Raw genomic sequence first — 18,033 nt, 5'->3', positions numbered from 1 at the left:
TAGAGTTTGTTGCAAATATATATATTAGATTAGAGTTTGTTTCAAATATATATTAAATAAGAGTTTGTTGCAAAGATATATTAGATTAGATTTTGTTGCAAATATATATTAGATTAGAGTTTGTTGCAAATATATATTAGATAGAGTTTGTTGCAAATATATATCAGATTAGAGTTTGTTGCAAAGACTCAATTCCTTTGTGTTTTATTGTGTTGAGTGAACCGTCTGCCTGCTAGCTGTAGGAGCAGAAGGAGAACTACGTGAACACTTAACTCTTTCATTCTATTTTTCTAGAACTAAATACTATACAGTGGTGAACACAAAACAGTGCACATCCTAGATTGCAAAATTCTAAGTGGTTACTTTTGCAAAATATCCCAAATAATGCATCTTAAAACAATAATTGAGAAAATTCATAGATAGCAAGAAGTGAAAAACTTGAATTAAGTTTCCTTGAAAATTTAACTCATCGATAAAAACAAATCTTTTTATTTGTGAGAATATTTAAAATCATGAATTCTACTATATCCCCTATCTTTGGTTAGATCTAATAATCAAAGTTTAAAAATTCAGAGCTTACATTATCCAGTTACAGATATATATAGAAATTAGAAAATTAGAGGTTTAGGCGAGTAATCAGTTTTCTAGAGTTGTATACTTCCATTGGTTAAAGTGTCCTGAGGTCCTAATGATTACTGCAAGCAACAAGAAAACTTAGAATAAACAAAACAATTCACAAAGAAGGGGAAATTATTTTTGCCTATTTTAAATTTATAGATTATAAAAGATATTTTGATCCTTTATTTGCGGATCTTTCAATTTAATAAAAACGCATTTATAGTAGCAGCATACCCCTTCCAACTAAACTTTAAGAGGATACCCCTTTAATACCTTGCAGACATATTATGCCTAAAAATATTTTCTTCACTAGAGAAATAGTTTCTTATTTTGCGGGATGTAAACTTATTTTACCCTGTTTGCGGGCGATAAAGTATATTCATCCCGGATAAGTTTGGCAGTTTGTTTATTCCCCGTGTTTCATGACCAAAATGCAAGGTTAGGTTACTATCCCTCTTTACCTTTCTTATTCTCCAGTAGATCCTTCATATTTCAATATTAGAAACATTTACAGAAACCACAATCTTTATTAAACTCCAGTATATCCTTCATATTTCAATATTAGAAACATTTACTCAATCCTTCTTATTTCTCCAGTAGATCCTTTATATTTCAATATTAGAGACATTTACAGAAACCACAATCTTTATTAAACTTCAGTAGATCCTTCATATTTCAATATAAGAAACATTTACAGAAACCGCAATCCTTCTTAAACTCCAGTAGATTCTTCATATTTCAATATTAGAAACATTTACAGAAACCACAATCTTTATTAAACTACAGTAGATCCTTCATGTTTCAATATCAGAAACATTTACACAATCCTTCTTACTCTCTATTAGATCCTTCATATTTCAATATTAGAAATATTTAAACAATCCTTCTTACTCTCTATCAGTTCTTATTTACACAATCCTTCCTATTCTCTCTATTAGATCCTTTATATTTCAATATTAGAAACATTTACACAATTTTTCTTACTCTCTATTAGTTCTTATTTACACAATCCTTCCTATTCTCTCTATTAGATCCTTTATATTTCAATATTAGAAACATTTACACAATTTTTCTTACTCTCTATTAGTTCTTATTTACACAATCCTTCCTATTCTCTTTATTAGATCTTTCATACTTCAATATTAAAAACATTTGCAGAAAATACAATTATTTAAGTAAAAGACAAGCAGGGGGCATAAATGACGGAAATTTAAAATGCATTTTTTGGAATTTTGTTCTTGTCAGTTGCTCAAGATTATCTTGTTCTTCAGCTGTTTCTATAACAGATCTGTGAAAAGCTGTCTGTAAAGAGCAGCTTCTCCTATACCAAGATTATCTGGCTCCTCAGCTGCTTCTACAACAGATCTGTAAAGAGTAGCGTCTTCTACCTCAAGAATATCTTGTTCATCTGCTGCTTTATTCTGGACATACCAATTCTCCTCTATATCCTGGATTAGTCTACTCCTTTTGTGTGCCTAGTTCTGTAGTTGGTCTGGCTGGTGTGTAGTTGGACTTGCTGGTGTGTAGTTGGACTGGCTGGTGTGTAGTTGGACTGGCTGGTCTGTAGTTGGACTGGCTGGTGTGTAGTGGGAATGGCTGGTCTGTAGTTTGACTTGCTGGTGTGGTGTGTAGTGGGACTGGCTGGTGTGTAGTGGGACTGGCTGGTGTGTAGTGGGACTGGCTGGTGTGTAGTTGGACTGGCTGGTGTGTAGTGGGAATGGCTGGTCTGTAGTTTGACTGGCTGGTGTGTAGTGGGACTGGCTGGTGTGTAGTTGGACTGGCTGGTGTGTAGTGGGACTGGCTGGTCTGTAGTTGGACTGGCTGGTGTGCAGTAGTGGGACTGGCTGGTGTGTAGTGGGACTGGCTGGTGTGTAGTGGGACTGGCTGGTGTGTAGTTGGACTGGCTGGTGTGTAGTGGGACTGGCTGGTGTGTAGAGGAACTGGCTGGTGTGTAGTTGGACTTACTGGTGTGTAGTGGGACTGGCTGGTGTGTAGTGGGACTGGCTGGTGTGTAGTGGGAATGACTAGTGTGTAGTTGGACTGGCTGGTGTGTAGTTGGACTGGCTGGTGTGTAGAGGAACTGGCTGGTGTGTAGTTGGACTGACTGGTGTGTAGTTGAACTGGCTGGTGTGTAGTTGGACTGGCTGGTGTGTAGTGGGACTGGCTGGTTTGTAGTGGGACTGGCTGGTGTGTAGTGGAACTGGCTGGTGTGTAGTTGGATTGGCTGGTGTGTAGTGGGACTGGCTGGTNTGTAGTTGGACTGGCTGGTGTGTAGAGGAACTGGCTGGTGTGTAGTTGGACGGGCTGGTCTGTAGTTTGACTTACTGGTGTGTAGTGGGACTGGCTGGTGTGTAGTGGGACTGGCTGGTGTGTAGTTGAACTGGCTTGTGTGTAGTTGGACTTGCTGGTGTGTAGTTGGACTGACTTGTGTGTAGTGGGACTGGCTGGTCTGTAGTTGTATTGGCTGGTGTGTAGTTGGACTGGCTCGTTGTAGTGGGACTGTCTGGTTTAGTATAGCTGATCCAGATCACCAGCAAGATCAGGATAGGGCAGCATCTGATATCCTCGGTGATGCTGAGGATTCCGAGGATGCATATTTATGTATAATGATGGAGGAGGCTGGTGTCCTCCTTTGTTCTCTGACAGGTATGGTAAAGATACATCAGTCTGATAGATGTCTAAAAGTGCATGTCCCAAGGCCTTGATGGATATACTAAGTTTAGCTTATACGTCTTTACTATTCAAGGTTCCTGGGTGCACTAAACTAACTCAATCTCCAGGTTGTATATTCTGGAATGACTCAGAGAAAGGGGCAAGGAGTTTTGTATGAGTAACCATGCTTTAATTACTACAGTAAATTAGATCGTGTAAAATGTGAGAAAAACGTCACTAATTTTTCTCATACATTGAGGGTAACCCTTTAATTTTTACATCTTTATACTACTTGTGTCTGGAGATGAAAGAGATGTTTTTTAAAAGTGTTTAATTAAGTTAATTCATTTTAATTATTCCTGAATGAGAAATGCTTAAGTCACTTTTGTAAAGTAAAAATAGTAAATATGTTAAGATGCAAAAATAGATATCACTTTCTTTCTGGACAAAACAGAGATTTTCAGGTTACCATTGTGAATCGGACAGTAACTAACGGATCCACAGAAATAGTATCAAACCTAAACAATACGTCAAATATTTCCCTTAAACAGTTAAGAACAATTTAACAATTTAAAAGAGAAAAGGATTCCAAACAAATCATTTGTTTGAAATAAAATTGATTTTTTACGGTCTAAGTTGTATGTTGCAATTTTCTGGATTTGTATGGGCGCTAAGTTATTCGGTATGAGACGTCTTTAACAATTTTCTCCTTATAGACGCAAAAGATAGAAGTAAGATTATTAGCGATCAAAACGCTTTTTTATCGCATTAAGCCTATACCCCCTTTAATTTTTCGCGAACACTCCCTTTAAGTGGAAATACATTTTTGTATCCACCTCCTTTCAGTTCATGGTTAAAAGTCTTTTTCAATTCCATAGTTTCTGGTTTCGAACAGAAAATATATTTTTTTGATTTTTGTTGAATATTACTTAAAGTAAATTTAAAAATTCCAACAAAAGAGTTTGATGATTTATTAATACATTTTAAGGTCTTTAATTTACATATTTATTATTATTTATTATATTATTTATTATATTTATTCATTGCAGTGCATTTAATATTTATCACAAGCTGTGTTCATTATTATATATATATTGATAACTTACTCGTTTGAAATTATGTAATAACAAATAGGTTGCACAAAAAGTTAATTTTACATTTACGCGTTGTAAGCATGAATGGTTCTTATAATCATAAATTGAGCATGATGCATTACGCATGTTACATATTAATGAACAAATTTTAATTTAAGAATAATCCAAGTCTGACAAAATTAATTTTCAAGATTGAAACGTTAGCGCATAATTCCTCAGTGTTTCTTGTTCTTGTGCAAAAATTGAGTTTTTTTAAGTGGACTTCAAAATATTAAAGAATACGACTACAATTTTTAAAATAAAATGTTGTACATGACAATTGTGCAATGTTTAAATTTTATCTTCTTAAGAAAAGTTTAAGATTTTTGGTCGTTTTCCATTATATTTTGTTAACCACTGTGCTTGAAAGGCTTATATCAGTGTTTATAACTTCTTAATCGAATACAAAAGCATGGAATTATAAAACTTTAATGCGCTTACAATGCACACATAATGTTTAATATGAAATGAAAAAGCTCTTTGCTCATATATTTCATTTGTTAGCTATATAGCTGATCAAACGACTGGACCTAGTCCTCATAGGCTGAAATGTTGTGAGGAAAATTAGATTTTTTTTCAAAATGAGATTTTTCTTCAAATTGTTTTCAAAATTCCACAGGCCATGTCGTGAACTTAAGCTATTATGCAATATATCTAATACTGTGAATATTTTCCTCTTGTTGGATGTTAAAGCTAATCAATATCAATTTTTTCAATTATCCCGATTTAGTAATTGTCCGTTGATAAGAAAAGAAAACTGTTTGTCTAAATAAAATCATTTTCTCATTTTATCTTAACCGTTTGGAAGATCCATTTTTGCCTGCTTTTGTTTCAATTAGCAAGTATACAATTACAAGATTAGTAAGTATACAATATGGTTGGATGGTTCTCTGGTAGTTCTATCTTTTAGAGATAACATTTGCATATACAACTTTTTTGCCATTAATAGCTAGCTAGCTGATGTACATATATTAAAGATTAATCAGCTCCTGATCAGCTGGTTGTATAGTTAAAGATCTCTAAGATTAATCAGCTCCTGATCAGCTGGCTGTACACACAGGAAGAACTCTGCTAGATTGTAGAAAACACCCCTGGAGAACGGATTATGGTATTTACCTGAATTAATTAAAATAATTAAAATATTTAATTTTCAACTTATTTTCAAAGAAAAATCTATTTTGCTGAGCGAACTGGTATTTTTGTATTCTACCATGATATATTTTAAATATATTGTTTTACCTCTTGAATTTTTGAGATAGTTGTAACGTTTGTAATGAAACATCTCGTTCGAAGTTAGGTTCATTGCAGCATACAAAAGCTAAACATTTACAAAACAGTTAGGAGCTCGAATTATGAAATAATATTATTTTCCTTTTTAGGCAAATAAAGTATTTTATATCCCTTGTAGCCACATCAGTTCAATTGTTCAAAATAAAAAAAAATTTAACATAATGAATTGTATCACATAACATTAATGCTTAAAATCCAGTCGCTATTAGGAAGAAAAATAACTTGGTCTGAGGAATATAAAGTAATTCACATTTTTAATTCATATATTTAGATTTAGTAAAAACTAAAAAAAGTGGACAAAAAAAATTACCGTGAATCCGGAGAGAAGCCATCCCAGTCCGCAGAATATTAAAGCTTCAATCAGACCAATAATATACAGTAGCTTCCAACCCTAAATACAGAATATTAAAGCTTCAATCAGACCAATAATATACAGTAGCTTCCAACCCTAAATACAGAATATTAAAGCTTCAATCAGACCAATAATATACAGTAGCTTCCAACCCTAAATACAGAATATTAAAGCTTCAATCAGACCAATAATATACAGTAGCTTCCAACCCTAAATACAGAATATTAAAGCTTCAATCAGACCAATAATATACAGTAGCTTCCAACCCTAAATACAGAATATTAAAGCTTCAATCAGACCAATAATATACAGTAGCTTCCAACCCTAAATACAGAATATTAAAGCTTCAATCAGACCAATAATATACAGTAGCTTCCAACCCTAAATACAGAATATTAAAGCTTCAATCAGACCAATAATATACAGTAGCTTCCAACCCTAAATACAGAATATTAAAGCTTCAATCAGACCAATAATATACAGTAGCTTCCAACCCTAAATACAGAATATTAAAGCTTCAATCAGACCAATAATATACAGTAGCTTCCAACCCTAAATACAGAATATTAAAGCTTCAATCAGACCAATAATATACAGTAGCTTCCAACCCTAAATACAGAATATTAAAGCTTCAATCAGACCAATAATATACAGTAGCTTCCAACCCTAAATACAGAATATTAAAGCTTCAATCAGACCAATAATATACAGTAGCTTCCAACCCTAAATACAGAATATTAAAGCTTCAATCAGACCAATAATATACAGTAGCTTCCAACCCTAAATACAGAATATTAAAGCTTCAATCAGACCAATAATATACAGTAGCTTCCAACCCTAAATACAGAATATTAAAGCTTCAATCAGACCAATAATATACAGTAGCTTCCAACCCTAAATACAGAATATTAAAGCTTCAATCAGACCAATAATATACAGTAGCTTCCAACCCTAAATACAGAATATTAAAGCTTCAATCAGACCAATAATATACAGTAGCTTCCAACCCTAAATACAGAATATTAAAGCTTCAATCAGACCAATAATATACAGTAGCTTCCAACCCTAAATACAGAATATTAAAGCTTCAATCAGACCAATAATATACAGTAGCTTCCAACCCTAAATACAGAATATTAAAGCTTCAATCAGACCAATAATATACAGTAGCTTCCAACCCTAAATACAGAATATTAAAGCTTCAATCAGACCAATAATATACAGTAGCTTCCAACCCTAAATACAGAATATTAAAGCTTCAATCAGACCAATAATATACAGTAGCTTCCAACCCTNCCCTTACCTCCACAGATATACCCCCCTTACCTCCACGGATATACAGAAGCAAGCGAAGAATATTGTGATAGAGCAGTTGATGGCCACAGAGAGCGTAAACAATAGAAACCAACCTCTAAATCAAGGAGTAGTAAAACAAAGGAGAGATGATGGTTCCTCTAAATCAAGGAGTGTAAAACTAAGGAGGGATTAGTAATGCCTCTAAATCTAGAAGTATTAAATTAAGGGAGAGATGAAAAGTGCACTGCATTACAGAAATTTTGATATTGTAGCTTCAAACTATTTTTCATTTTAGTGATTGATTAAAATATATTTTTCATGAATTTGTATTTACATATAATTGTTTTATAACATTCTACAATTTCATGTAGATGTATGATTAGGATGTGATATAACAAAAAATTTGTATTTGGTATGCATAAGGATTGGAAGAATATATAAGAGGATGAGAGAACATGTTTACCTATTTCTCAAACCAACACAATTTGAAATATAAGGGCAATGATGATCAAACTGTGCTACACACCTAGATTAATATATATATTATTGATCAAATAAATATTCTTGATCAAATAATTATATATTCTACATAAAAATATTAAGTCTTGATAAAAATATTGAAACACTGGTAGAAAAGTATTATTTACCAAATATCTAGAAACACTGGTAGAAAAGTATTATTTACAAAATATCTAGAAACACTGGTAGAAAAGTCCCTAGCCTATATTTTATTTACCAATATCGTATATTAGGATATTACCAAAAAAGACATTTCAGAAAAAGTAAAAAGTTATTTCTAATTCTTGTTTTGGCTATAGATGCAAACAAAGATTTTAACATATTGGAGCGTTTGTGCATAATCCAAAAAACGGCAGTGAGAAAGAATGCTCTGAAGTCCTCGATCATTTGTGAAAACTATTAAAACCTGTTACCTATCACAAACTCTACAGTGTTTAGCTCTAAGAGGTCGAACTGACCGACAGGTGTGACAAAGCCGCATTATGTCTGGTCCTGGGAAAAAGGTAAAATGTACAAATTGTTTTTAAACTTCTTTTTTATATTTATAACTAAATTAGTTTTTTGAAAACCTCTTCGTTTTAGACTGGATTTTGCAGCCAGTAAAATATGTTAAGGATATAAAAATAACCATTTAACTATAATTATTTCTAGGTTTAATTAAATAAATTAGAACGGTTTCGCAAATAGTGAAATTAATTGACTAAGGTTTAAGTTTGTCAATTAAAGCATTACCCCCCCCCCCCGCCCCCCCAACTGGGTTTTTCAAACTTTTTATGAACGTAAATTAGATGAAGATGATAAAGTTACCTCTGTGATGTTTCCACTCGTCATAGTATGCTATTTGCTTTATAGCATTGTGATATTCATCAGTATTCTGAGGCAGGAACCCTATTTATGGATTTATTAAAACTAAATTTTTTTTATATATTATAAGCAATCCTGTTAAAACAAACTTTAATGGCAATTTTTTAGTTGAATTTAGGAGACTGTAGAAGCTATTTCAAGCAAACCCTTATCTAAGTGATATTTCCCACTATATAAAATGCCAATGATTTTCTTCTAGATCATTGAAATTAGTTATTTTCTAATATGGATTCTCAAGAAAAGTGAGTTGCGGATTTCTGGTACATGAATAATGAAGGAACTAAAGCAAAAAAAAATACGATATATTACACGTTACTAATCAGATAAAGGTTTAAAGAGAACCTTTGTAACTTATAATTATTTAACCTGGATTGCGTCTGTTTGAGAATATAAGTGAGATCCACATGATGAGGTTGACCGTCAGAAACGAGTAGTGGGTCACAGGTAGCAGGTCCCAGGTCACAGGCACACACTGATATATAATATACAGACTACTAAAAGGTTTGTTTAATGTATTTATTCGGCTATTTTTTGGTGTTTCATAAAAGGAATTGGAAAAAATTTAAAGTTGTGAAAAATGTTAATTTCCTTTAAATTTCAAGCACCACTTTAAATGATTTCATTTGATAAATAATACATATTAGAAAAAATAACACACATTTTATTGTCATCAAAAATATATAAATACTTTTGGATGCTAAACGACCAGCGAATCGGTCAAAGGGTTTTATGAGTTATGATCAGACATACAAACTGACAGACAAAAATTACTACTTTATATATATATATATATATATAGATACTTACCCTGAGAAAATACATTGGATAAGCCCAGAGTAGAACACTTCCAAGGAAGAAGAGAAGAGGACCCTTAGTTCTACCACTCTGACCAAACACTACCGTCCTGGTTAACAAATACATTAATTTAACTTGTAAATATGTGGTCATTTGTTGGCTACCATTGGTTTATCCAGCGAAGAAAAATGGTTGCTGAATTAGAATAATAATATATTTCAAAATTATTAAATGGAGATAATTCTTTAACCAAAAACGTAGGTACACATTTGTTGTAACACTATTCACATCAAAATTAATACAGTTACCACCATCACAATTTAGGTTTTGCTTACTCCGCCAAATTTTACTCAGATATCATAACAATGTCAAATATATTTCACACAAAAATCACATATGTAGGAAAGGTTTCATAGAGCTCTAATTTACAATTTAAAAGTTTGTTTCCTTATTTTCCCAGTGGAAGATTAAACATTCTATTTTTATGGTGTTCTTCATTCAATACTCGCTTAATCAAATGATCAAATAGTGGTTTGAATTTATAAAAATAAAAAAGTTAAATCTGCAAAATGGTAATTGTTACTGCAGTGAAGTAAGTATTATTTACCAAATATCTAGAAACACTGGTAGAAAAGTATTATTTACCAAATATCTAGAAACACTGGTAGAAAAGTATTATTTACAAAATATCTAGAAACACTGGTAGAAAAGTATTATTTACCAAATATCTAGAAACACTGGTAGAAAAGTATTATTTACCAAATATCTAGAAACACTGGTAGAAAAGTATTATTTACCAAATATCTAGAAACACTGGTAGAAAAGCATTATTTACCAAATATCTAGAAACACTGGTAGAAAAGTATTATTTACAAAATATCTAGAAACACTGGTAGAAAAGTATTATTTACCAAATATCTAGTAACACTGGTAGAAAAGTATTATTTACCAAATATCTAGAAAAACTGGTAGAAAAGTATAATTTACCAAATATCTAGAAACACTGGTAGAAAAGTATTATTTACCAAATATCTAGAAACACTGGCAGAAAAGTATTATTTACCAAATATCTAGAAACACTGGCAGAAAAGTATTATTTACCAAATATCTAGAAACACTGCACTGGTAGAAAAGTATTATTTACCAAATATCTAGAAACACTGGTAGAAAAGTATTATTTACCAAATATCTAGAAACACTGGTAGAAAAGTATTATTTACAATATATCTAGAAACACTGATAGAAAAGTATTATTTACCAAATATCTAGAAACACTGGCAGAAAAGTATTATTTACCAAATATCTAGAAACACTGGTATAAAAGTATTATTTACCAGATATCTAGAAACACTGGTAGAAAAGTATTATTTACCAGATATCTAGAAACACTGGTATAAAAGTATTATTTACCAAATATCTAGAAACACTGGTAGAAAAGTTGTTCTTCGTCTTTTCTCGCTCTCAAGAAACTTCATAATATCCTGGAAATAGATATTTTTAAAATTATTTCAAATTTATAATATTTGAATGGTATTAATTAAGTTAAGATTAGAATATCCTAAACAAAGTTTGTATTCGTTATTTAAGTTTAAAAAATTGCTCGCTATTTAGAGACTTCATATACAATATTTATAATTTAACATATACAGTGAAACCTTTAATAACGATTACATCGAAAGAATTCATCAAATGGCGTATTCTTTACTTTCTGATAATGGAATGTTGCAGATATTTAATTTTTTAATTAAATGAGTATATGGTACTCTTTAAAACTGTTCCCGCATATTCATGGCTATTATTTATTTTCGCAAAAACTGAAATTTACTTAATATAGTATAAAACTCATTGAAAAATTGTCAAGACGACATTTGATAAATTCTTCCGATGTATTCCTTATTAAGGGTTTCACTGTAGTCAAAAATCTTTATTTAAAAAGAGACTGCAAGAATAGGGCCAGTTTTGCGTCTGTTTACCATCGTAAATTTAAAACCTTAAAGGGACTGTAAGCGTAATTTCCAGTGACCCTCCATGCAAAGAGGGCAGTGCCGATTTACAATGGTACCCTTTAAACCTTTGATTGTTCATCGAGTGATGAGAGCTCTTTGTTTAAACATCTTGGAAACCACTTGAAGTAAACCGGAATATACTCTGTGTACAGTTCGTACAGTGTGAAGATGTGAATTAAAACAGCTAATACCTTACTTAGGTTACTTGACAAAATATTCATTTTCTGCCAATCCTAGACAGTTAATAAAGCAGCTTACAAATAAGAGTTCAATAATTTAAAGCGTTTTCGGAGATTAATGAGAATTAAGTCTGACAATCTTGATCAGTCAAAGCTCGTATAAGGGTTCAATTCCGAATCGGGCAATGTCATCTTTGAATTAAAAGTCAATGGAATTCACGCGTACAGTCCCTTTAATGGGTTGAATATTTTATTACCTGATGACCATGTTTAGCTGCTAAATCTAGCGGAGTTTTCCTGTTCCTGTCTCGTGGTTCTAGGTCTACACTGTTCTAAATAGATTTATCTTAAAGGGACGGACTAAAAAATACTTATTTTCTAGAATATACTTATTATTTCAAATAAAGCCAATCTTGAAAATAAAATTAAACAAAAACATTAGGTCATAAGATGAACAATCTTCAATTCTAAAATTTAAATTTTAAAATCTATTTTCTAAATTATAGATATTAAGATATTTTTAACGTGTCCTTGGTTCCATCAAATAACAAAAATACAAAAGTAAAATTTTGCAGATTTTTAAAATCATAAGAATTCAAAGCTTAACTTAATGTTTTAGTATGTCTACGACAGTACCTTTGCACAGAGAAGTTTAACAGCTGACAGGTTGCCTGATATACAGGCCAGGTGGAGAGGAGATGACCCAAAGTTATCAGGTTTCTGGGGGTCAAACCCAGAATAGATCAACATCTAAACATATTTCATAAAATTAAACAGTTATTTTTTATTTCATAAATGTTTCTAAAAATAATAAAGTTTTAAATTTTACTAAAGTAAAAACATTGCACAACAAATGTTAAGATGTAGCTTTAGAAGAAAACTAATTCGGGGTTACTTTAAGTATTTAGTTCTTTCAGATTTCATACGATTTTCAGCATTTTCTCTTTTTTGTTTCAGTTTCCCTAGCATAGAGTAAAGTGTCTGAATTAAACACTTTTAAATCTAGAAAAACAAAAATATCTTACATGTTTTTTATCAGATAAAAGTTGCCCCCTTTTTAACTATAGATTACTTGTAATTACATCTACAGTCCCTTTAACTATGAAGTTTATGTTAAGTTGACCTGCATAAGTCCTGGATATCCTTTGTACGCTGCCCAGTGTAGTGCAGAGTCTCCGTTCATGTCTGAAACTGAGAAATTAAGAAAGAAAGAAACGTAAATGTTTGTTATTATTACCTGTGAGGTGAGGGGCTGCACCCTTACCCAGTAGATACGCGGCAATCATTGATCTTCCAAACATACAGGCCATCATTAGCGGGGTTAAACCCTAATACAGGGATCCAATCAATCAATTAATAACCCGTCAACAAATATCATTTTATATCTGTATATATCAATACAAATAGTAATCTCTATTTGTTTGTCTGATCAAAGGTCAAAACTCATGAACCCCCTGACCGATTTGTTTGTCTGAACCCCCTGACCGATTTGTCTCAAAGTTTGATTGACAAACAAATTCTTAGTTGAGTGGGTGGACTGAAACCTAAGTAAACATAAAGCTTTTATATATATAAATTTTAAAAAGCAATTAATCAAGCGTCGTAAAGCATAAATATGTTCTTGAATGTTTGAAAAAGTTATTCAAATTCTTTAAGAATAAAACGAAAAGAAACTTTTAAAAACAGATGAGAGAAAAAAAATTAGAATTTAAGATTTGATTATTTAGGAGTTAAAACTACAGAGAGCACGTTTTTGTAACAAACATAGGCTGCCAAGATTTTGAGCCTTTTCTACTGTGGATTAATATTTTTAAAAATAATTTAAATATTAATTTGTTAAAAACAGTTAAATTTTTTGGTTTAAAGTGTTATATGTTACAATGATATAGGATGGCGATTGGCGTTATGTTTACATGATCAACGACTGTATACTAACATATTTTTTTTTCTGCGACGTTACAATTTTTGGTGCAATGTACAAGGTACATATTTGTTTTCAATAATTGAGCTTTTTGTTAAAAAATACATGTTATTACAATAATTAATAAGCTTAATTGCCCAGCGTTGCTCGTGGAATTAAGAAACACTTGAAATATTTTTTTCCCATTCAGAAGAAACAAAAATTTTGGTTAAAAAAAACATTTTTTAGCTTTTTTTACCCTTGGGGAACTCAAGGGTTCTCTAAAAAATGTCAGCCAATTTTGTTCAGCCTTTTGGCCAGCTATAGCTAAAATATAAATATATTTGAGCGAAGAGCTTTGTAATAAAGAAGATACATACATACATGAATATATTTGAGCAAAGAGCTTTTTTATATAGATATATTCTACCTTATGATCCGTAGCATCAACTGGAACACCAGCCTCTAGCAACAGATCAACAACTGCTACATGTCCATTCCTAATTTAAAATTATCTATTTAAACCAATCCGTCCATTTATATATAATTACAGGGTGTTCAAGAAAAAAGGTTATAGTTTAGAGCCTTTGAATGCATTTAAAAGTTCCAGATTTGGGGCCATTTCAATAATTGAAGGAGTCAATACTCAATTGTCTCTTTGGTCTTGAGAATTTTCGAATATTTTTGTTTACACATTACATATTCTTCGTCATATAGTGTATTAAGAACAACCATAATTCTAAAACTTTGACCCTCTTTATATTAGAAACAAGGCTTCAGATTAAAAAAAAATATTTGTATCCTTAGAAGTAGAAGTTTCTTTTGTCATTTGCATATAGTACCTGCTGGCCCAATGTATGGGGCGGGGTCCCTGGCTATTGTTGCTGTGCAGGTCAATCTTTCCTCCTCGCTCCATCAAATATCTAATTCAGACATTCAGGGTTAGACAAGGTTTAGAATACAAACTAGTGTCATGTATCTAGTTCTATTGTCCATTCTTTTCCTTTTTATTCTCTCATTTAGTCTTCTATCCTTCCTTTCTTTCTCCCTTATCCCTTATCCACCCTACATTTCCTTACATAAATTTAATTTTACTTACATCCCTTCCTTCCTTCTATCCATCAAACCTTTATTTCCTTTCATAAATCCATTCTTATACATCCTTGCTTTCCTGCTATCCATTTACCCTTTCATTTTATTTCATTAGTCCATTCTTACTTTTTTCCTTTCATGCCATCCATTTATCATATCATTTCCTTTCATAGATCCATGCTTTATTCCTCCTTTTCCTTTAATCCATCCAACTTATATTTCCTTTCATAAATCCATGCTTTATTCCTCCTTTTCCTTCTATTCATCCAATCTAAATTTCCTTTTATAATAACATTCTTATACAACCTTCCTTTCCTTTATTAAATTATTTTTTTATTTTTTTTTATTTTTTCATCCATACCTTGCAATAGTAGCGTGACCGTTTAGTGCCATCCAATGTGGCGGTGAATGCCCGTATTCATCTCTTTGATCTAAACTGTATTCCATACCGTACTTTTCAAAGAAGTATTCAACCTGACCCAGGTTTCTGAAATTGTCCGGAATTTAGAAAACAATGGAGGAAAGAAAAGGGTTCTTCAATATGATTATTAAAAAAATTGTTTTTGAAAAGATAAACATTAAATTTCAAATTTCAAAAAAGTTAAAATTTTTAATCTTACCCTGATCTCATGATTTCAAATATGTTATCACACACTGTACTGCTTTCTAAAAATAAAAAATATATGATAATATTATTGGATGAAAACGGATTGGTCAACTATTTAAATATTTATAAATACACGTAATAATCTATAATGTTAGATGGTCCTCAATGAAGAAAATAGGTACATTTATAAAGGTCATCATCTTGTTTCCTTAGTGGACCGCTCTGCGACCAATTACCTGTTTTGGCATCCAAAGAGGACCACTTTGTGGTGTGCAACCAAATACCTGAATTGTCCTCCCAACTGGACCACTGTGTATCCCTCCCTCCCAAAGAATCAACCCACAGTTTCTCCCTAAATTTGAAGATAAGATTTTGAGTTAAAATCTGCCCAAAAATAAATAATTTGCAATAAAATAGAAAACTAAATACTATTGTTTTAAGTTCTGTAAGAATATACTTTTTATACCTAAGAGTATCCGAGTCCGGCCATATCTCTGAACCAGACCCAGGATAGTTATCTGAGTAACAAAATATAGTTATTTATATATTTATTCATTTTTTATATTTCTAATTATCATAATTGTCTTCATCATATTTTAGGGTGAATATATATATGGTCCGATGATAATGTTAAGACAAACTAAAGGGGATATATCATATATGTCTAAACCTAAATGAGTTAATTAATTTTAAACTGATACCTCAACTCAAAACAAATGGAAACCTAGTCTTTATCCGTTTTTTATTTTAAAGGAACACTTTAATTTCAAGTTTGTGGGAAATGTTTTTTTTTTCTCTTAATTTTTATGATTCCTGTGTTTTTCTATGGAGGTAAAACTTTACCCCGTTATTCCGGTCTTTGGATTTGTTTATTGTTTTTAGATCTTGACTTCGTAATATCGCAAGTTAAGCGTAATTCAAATAAATACTTTATAGTGATGATCCCCCCCCCCCTCCCAACATGATGGCCTAGATTTCTATGTATAAAAAGTTGTTTGTTTGTTCGTATGTCCGAACATAATTCATGAACCCATTGACCGTTTTGCCTCAAATTTTGGTTCGGGAACTCGCCAGAACGACGGGAAAGTTATTATTTTGGTTTCAGATACCAAGTTGAGTGGGTCCACTTGTATAGGGAAAAATACCTAAAATCGTAATTTACGACCAAGCGTGGGTAAACGGCGGGAGTAACTAAGAGTACCCTGGACAACACTGTGTTCTCAAGTTAGTACATTATAGTTCGATTGTCAATACTGTAACTAAGCTATTCCCGGACTAGGGATCAATCGAATTTGTTTTCTTATCCTGATGGGGCCAGAAAAATTATAATTAAGGATGGAAAATAAACTGTTTGTAATCTACAGTCTACTTTCTTACATTATTAATGAGATAACGTGTATTGGGAATAAGGGATTTAAATTTAAATTACAACGACCCTGGAAGGTTTGAGTGCAGTAGTGAACAATTTGTAACACGAAAAAATATATAAATAAATATAAAATATATAAACAAGAAATTTAGGGGACTTTTTCTGCCCTTTTAATCACTAGCTTGCAACATTTAACAACTTTCTCTGTTGGAAAATATCTAATCAGAGACCGAATTTAAAGAATTTGAGCCGCGGCTTAAATCCGCCAAAACCCGGTTTAAATTAAGCGCCGGCTTAAACATTAAAAGATTTGATACAATTTTAAGTGGAACCATCCATATTTAAGCCGCGGCTTAAATTTAAGCTGCGGCTCAAATTCTTTAAAATCGGCCTCTGGATGCACAAATATTCAAGATGCAAATTGAGGACATACTTTTAAGAAAACACTTTTGGGGACACAACTTTGAGAACTTAATAATGAGTACGTTCTTTTGACAACTCAATAAAAAATAACGCACTATTGAGGACACATTTATGAGAACTCGCTATTGAGGACACAATTATGAGAACTCACTATTATAAGGACATACTGTTGAAAATGCGCAAATAAGGTCATACTTTAAAGATAACACTAATGAGGTCAAACTTTAAAGAACGCAGTTCACAAATTGAGATGTACCTACAAAAGTGTGACGTTCTGCATACATGTTATAAACAACGCAGCTTGGTTCATAAAGACTATGAAGATTTTTATTGTGTATATTATAAATTACCTGTGTTATCCCAGCTTCCATCTTTACTTGTAGAAGCGCGCATTATCTGATCAACCTCCTCCGGACACGCAGCCATCGCCATTTTGATTTTTTCTCTTCGGGTTTACGTATTTTTCTTTTAACTGTGTGCAGGAAAACAATGCAGTATATAAACCAATTCTTTAGCCTTTGCAGACTATACGAGTCCACTACTTTACTGCCTGGAAATATGCGATATTTTGTAGATTTATTTTGTTAAATTTAATCAAGCTTTTTTCTGTCAAAAATATTAGGATGAGATAGTTAATGATAAAAAATTGTTTCTGCAGAAATCCCCCACCCCTCCTTTCGATGGTCTGAGGACAGAATCGATTGGAGGCCAAGGAATATAAATAGGAACCCCGGGAAGGATCTCTAAACTGGTCCGGCTTCTCACACTCACTTTATTTACCTCTTAACAAATCTATCATCTGTTAATTATATTTATATTTCTAAACCTATATTTATAAATATTTCATAAATGTTCTCATGAAAAAATAATAAGTATAAACAAGCCACTAAACTAAGGAATTGAGTCCTTGCCACAAATTCTGATTTTCTAATCCCTAC

At 32.0% G+C, this 18,033-nt stretch overlaps 2 protein-coding genes across 4 annotated transcripts; both read right to left on the bottom strand.

Moving 5' to 3' along the window:
- Positions 1–2,076: 2,076 nt before the first annotated feature.
- On the bottom strand, positions 2,077–4,483 carry LOC111703393 (DNA-directed RNA polymerase II subunit RPB1). Its single transcript, XM_023475323.1, has 2 exons — positions 4,434–4,483; positions 2,077–3,121 (listed from the first exon to the last, which is right to left on the bottom strand). The coding sequence occupies exons 1-2, from the start codon at positions 4,481–4,483 to the stop codon at positions 2,077–2,079; spliced, it is 1,095 nt and encodes a 364-aa protein (XP_023331091.1).
- A 424-nt stretch (positions 4,484–4,907) lies between these two features.
- Positions 4,908–17,627, bottom strand: LOC111703398 (probable protein S-acyltransferase 23). Of its 3 annotated transcripts, none has more exons than XM_023475329.1 (21): positions 17,446–17,627; positions 15,770–15,821; positions 15,588–15,655; positions 15,317–15,362; positions 15,058–15,183; positions 14,447–14,527; positions 14,035–14,104; positions 12,942–13,032; positions 12,828–12,895; positions 12,341–12,454; positions 11,962–12,036; positions 10,930–11,000; positions 9,532–9,628; positions 9,091–9,196; positions 8,668–8,748; positions 8,274–8,352; positions 7,805–7,867; positions 7,372–7,456; positions 6,004–6,084; positions 5,643–5,721; positions 4,908–5,519 (listed from the first exon to the last, which is right to left on the bottom strand). In XM_023475329.1, the coding sequence occupies exons 1-21, from the start codon at positions 17,525–17,527 to the stop codon at positions 5,413–5,415; spliced, it is 1,722 nt and encodes a 573-aa protein (XP_023331097.1). In that variant the 5' UTR covers positions 17,528–17,627; the 3' UTR covers positions 4,908–5,412. The 3 variants fall into 3 exon arrangements, with proteins under 3 accessions (XP_023331097.1, XP_023331098.1, XP_023331099.1); XM_023475330.1 differs by having other exon boundaries at positions 12,828–12,889; XM_023475331.1 differs by lacking the exons at positions 4,908–5,519; positions 5,643–5,721; positions 6,004–6,084 and adding an exon at positions 6,091–7,338.
- Positions 17,628–18,033: the final 406 nt, after the last annotated feature.

The sequence above is a fragment of the Eurytemora carolleeae genome, unplaced genomic scaffold (genome assembly GCF_000591075.1).
Source record: "Eurytemora carolleeae unplaced genomic scaffold, Eaff_2.0 scaffold469, whole genome shotgun sequence".
Taxonomy (NCBI): domain Eukaryota; kingdom Metazoa; phylum Arthropoda; class Copepoda; order Calanoida; family Temoridae; genus Eurytemora; species Eurytemora carolleeae.
The sequence above is the reverse complement of the archived record's forward strand: the minus strand, read 5'-3'. Positions and strand labels throughout refer to the sequence as shown.

Coding starts and splice junctions, on each gene's coding strand:
- LOC111703398 (XM_023475329.1), bottom strand. CDS start 17,527: ATGGCGATGGCTGCGTGTCCGGAGGAGGTTGATCAGATAATGCGCGCT. Junction 15,656..15,769: donor CCGGACTCGGATACTCTTAG/GTATAAAAAGTA, acceptor CTTCAAATTTAG/GGAGAAACTGTGGGTTGATT. Junction 14,528..15,057: donor GGTCACGCTACTATTGCAAG/GTATGGATGAAA, acceptor TGTCTGAATTAG/ATATTTGATGGAGCGAGGAG.